The sequence below is a fragment of the Sinocyclocheilus grahami genome, unplaced genomic scaffold, assembly GCF_001515645.1.
Source record: "Sinocyclocheilus grahami isolate Dianchi unplaced genomic scaffold, SAMN03320097.WGS_v1.1 scaffold324.1, whole genome shotgun sequence".
Taxonomy (NCBI): Eukaryota; Metazoa; Chordata; class Actinopteri; order Cypriniformes; family Cyprinidae; genus Sinocyclocheilus; species Sinocyclocheilus grahami.
Genome location: NW_015505503.1, coordinates 1,282,689 through 1,286,473, shown reverse-complemented (window position 1 = coordinate 1,286,473; position 3,785 = coordinate 1,282,689). Strand labels below are relative to the sequence as shown.

Below are 3,785 nucleotides of genomic sequence, written 5' to 3'. Positions count from 1 at the left end.
AATGTAAGAAACAAGTCAGACTATAGTGCCTATAGTGAGTTTAAAGAAGAACCGTGTTCATGCAATTTTCCAACCCCCCCAAAAAAGGTTGCGTAAACTCTCTGGACCTACATATTACAGCGTAAGCTAGACACACCTGTCACGTTAGTCAACAAAAGATTTGTGGGTTTTGTGGGAAACATTTACAAGACGTTGCATCGCGTCTCCAGCCAGGCTTATTAAAGACTAGAGACTCAACTGGCGCCGAAGCAAAAAAGAAGAAGGCGTGGACAGATCTGCGAAAAAAACCCCATAAAACCCATACCAACAGCGAACCAAAGAGAGAGAGAAAAAAATGCAATCGAAATCCACAATGAATAGATACATGTAAAATGCATTAACATGGAAGGTTTTATTTAAATAAGTCTGAATCATTATAGTGGCAGAAATGTTCGTTCGGTTTTCAAAATAAATAGCCTAACTCGAAGTACTCCAGAGAAAATATCATTTTACAAATTGATACATGACTTTAGGACAATCAGTAGCTTACGAGTGTTTTTCATTAGTGTTTTGTCCATATTATTTAATACAGTGAGAACCCTATATGATATACGAATGGCAACATTATTAAATAGACGCGGTGGAACACAGATAATACAGAGACGGACTCCAGATGTCCAACTTACCTTACGCACTAAATATAAAACGAACAAAAAGTCTAAAAACAAACCAAAGACAGGCGCATGAAACACATTTACGGTGGAAAGAGACAGATAAGTTCTTTTCAAAAGGCACCGAACAGCTTCGGGTTGTTCTACATGTGCTCTTATACACCCTGCTGCAATATTCACTCCATTAATGTCCGCGTGAGTTCTCTAGGCTTTGGATAATAGTAGTTCACCGAGCAACTGGTTTCCACCCATAGAACAAAATAAATAAATACAAAAATAATTGTAGCCTATATGTTTGATTCTATAGCGTCTGCTTGTTGACGACATTGCATGAAAAGAAACAGTGTTACGCCCGAAACGCACTGGGCAATGATCAACTGGAAAACAGGCCTAAAAGTCATTTGATGCAAGTTCACTAAATGAAGTCCCCAGTTGTTGTGTAGAGTCTGTCGGGTCAAAATATGGTCCCGGCGCTGACAGTTGTGTTGTGGTGATGTTGCGGCTGGAGATGGCTCGTGGATGAGTACCAGGGGTAGTTGGTCAGAAAGGAAGCGGTAGATGTGCTCGGGGGGCTGCTGCTCTGGGACAAACCCGTGTGAACAGCGCTCATTCTCTGGCTGTGCGCGAAGTCCCAGGCCGCGCTGAGAGGCGGCGAGGGCTGAGGTGGAGACTCGCTGGGGCCCACATGCTGCTCGGGTGGGATTTCTCCACTTTTCCACAACTTCTTGAACTTCGAGCGACGATTCTGGAACCAGATTTTAACCTGGAAAAAAACCACGACAACTCAGCATCTCGAGAAGCATTGTACACCTAATGGAACTGCTGTTAGATAATCTGAATAATATTTTACGATTTTATATTACCTCTGTGTATATAGTAATCATTTCAAATGTTGTAACTGTTTTGATCACTGTTTGTTATCCAATTAAAGGACGGGAATAAGGTGTATATTATCCCTATTTTCTTAGGTCAGAAATTAATGAGCATTTTATTACATCAAGCAAAAATATTTTTCAAGCGTATTTGTTGGCTGGAGGAAGTTTTCGAAAGCCGTACCTGTGTTTGCGTGAGGCCCAGAGAAGCGGCTAGCTCAGCTCTCTCCGGCAAGGCCAGGTACTGAGTCTTCTGAAACCTCCTCAGCAGGGCCGCCATCTGGAAACTCGAGTAAATAGTACGAGGTTTTCTGACTTTCTTTGGTTTTCCATTAACCATTCGAATGGCAGGTTCACTTTCCTCTTTTTCTGGGGGAGAAAACAAACAAACGTAGTTGTAAATACGTCTGAAACACTTCATTGTCACTCTACAACAAACATAACACCTAAATATAATAAAAACAATATTTTAGGTTTCAGATATTATTAGGCCAGAATGCGCAATTAAAGGAATCTCATCGAAATAATGATTTATGCATTGCATTAAACGCTGTTCTTTAGCCTACAATTAGCTCAGTAATTATGCAAACACATAGGCTAACATTACAATTTTAATGCCAAGTGTGACCATAAGTTAGAACGCAAAGTGAGCAAGAGAGAGATACTTACCAGCATCCGCAGGAGTTGGTGAGGAGCAGGAGCCGTACGCGCCGTAAGGGCCAAACGCGTTGCCGAAGCCCAGCTCGTATGATTTGGTGTCGTACTGGACGCTGTTCATGCTGTTGTTCTGGTACTGGTAAGAGCTGATCTGGCCGTATGGAGCGCCTGCGCATAGCCCAGGCTGCTGGTTATTGTTATAGTAGCTGCTGTCGGTAGCGGTGGAGACCGGAAGAGTCGGGGATTCCTGGGATTTGTGCAGACTGTGGTAACTGCTGGAGGTAATCTGGTTTGAATGCATATCTGTACTGAGGCTGTCAAAAACTCCAGTCATGTTTTTTTATAACGCAAAAATACTTCAGTGCAAGTCCGACGAATGCGCGAACCCATAAAATCTCTCCCAAGGCGCAAACGTTGAGTGGTGTTGCACTCCACTTTGGAGGGATACAAACGCAGACGCGACGCAAAGCAGAACTGTGATTGTCTGTCAGCAGAGATGCGGGAGGACGGACATTTATCGCGCGTCACGGGGGAGGATGAACTTGTGCGCGTGAAGCAGCCAATGAATGCAGGATACACACTGCTCACAAATGCATGCTCATGGTGATGGTTAACTGCAATGCTCTGTGTTGCATGAAAACACACTTCATAGTTCTTTTTTTAAAAACATTTACAAATATATTTTTTATAGCCTGCATAATGCGTAACGTAGGCTACATAGCGTGCACAAATTAAAACCGTCATGAAACCTTGATTCATATTTCACGCATAGGTCTATATTCTGAATACATGGGCTTCTTCTGTGAATCCATATAACGTTTGTTGTTTTATTATTAAACGTTCAAACCAACGCGCACAGTTGGCTGCGTTTGAATTACTTTTACTGATGATAGGTTGCCTTTAACGCGCAAAACCAAATTGCCGCATTGCATGGAAAGCAAATACTCAATGTTAAATACAATGTTTCTTCTTAAAATAGAGAGATGATTTCAACCCAGCAATTAGACTTTAGACTTGGGATTTGTTTAGGTCTTCTTAAACCACACTAAGGAACAGCTCTTTTCTGCATGGTATGCATGGCATCCTGACCTGCTGCGACACCTGTCGGTGAAAATAGCCTACCACATTTTTTACTGCTGTTTACCACAAGTTTACTGCTGTTGTCCTATTAAACCTAATTCTACAAATAAAGTATCTTATCATTTTAGACAAATGCTTTTGACATTGATTACAGTAAGAGTATCTGGCTAAATAAAGTGTCCAGCTAACGTATAAAGAAGTAGAATAATATATATCGACAGTAAAATAAAGGGCAGTCCATTGTGTGTGTCCCTTATCCTCCAGTTTACGCCAGTGCTAACCTGCTGGCAGCATCCAATCTACACAAGTCGCTGGTTTCATTATTGCTCTCATTCACTCGCTCACTATTTTACGTATAGGGTATACAGGCATTTATAAGCCAAATAAAAAACAAATAAATAAATAACAGTGGCGTTATTGTTGCTGAAACTAGAAATGTAACTTACTGAGATGAAATAGATTTGTCGATAGATAGATAGATAGATAGATAGATAGATAGATAGATAGATAGATAGATAGATAGATA

General features: G+C 41.1%; 1 protein-coding gene across 1 annotated transcript; it reads right to left on the bottom strand.

Moving 5' to 3' along the window:
- Positions 1-425: 425 nt before the first annotated feature.
- On the bottom strand, positions 426-2,643 carry LOC107602312 (homeobox protein Dlx2a). Its single transcript, XM_016294776.1, has 3 exons — positions 2,192-2,643; positions 1,707-1,891; positions 426-1,413 (listed from the first exon to the last, which is right to left on the bottom strand). Exons 1-3 carry the CDS (start codon positions 2,511-2,513, stop codon positions 1,105-1,107), a joined length of 816 nt encoding a protein of 271 aa, XP_016150262.1. The 5' UTR covers positions 2,514-2,643; the 3' UTR covers positions 426-1,104.
- Between the last annotated feature and the right edge of the window lie 1,142 nt (positions 2,644-3,785).

Coding starts and splice junctions, on each gene's coding strand:
- LOC107602312 (XM_016294776.1), bottom strand. CDS start 2,513: ATGACTGGAGTTTTTGACAGCCTCAGTACAGATATGCATTCAAACCAG. Junction 1,892..2,191: donor ACCAACTCCTGCGGATGCTG/GTAAGTATCTCT, acceptor TTTCTCCCCCAG/AAAAAGAGGAAAGTGAACCT. Junction 1,414..1,706: donor TGGGCCTCACGCAAACACAG/GTACGGCTTTCG, acceptor GTTTTTTTCCAG/GTTAAAATCTGGTTCCAGAA.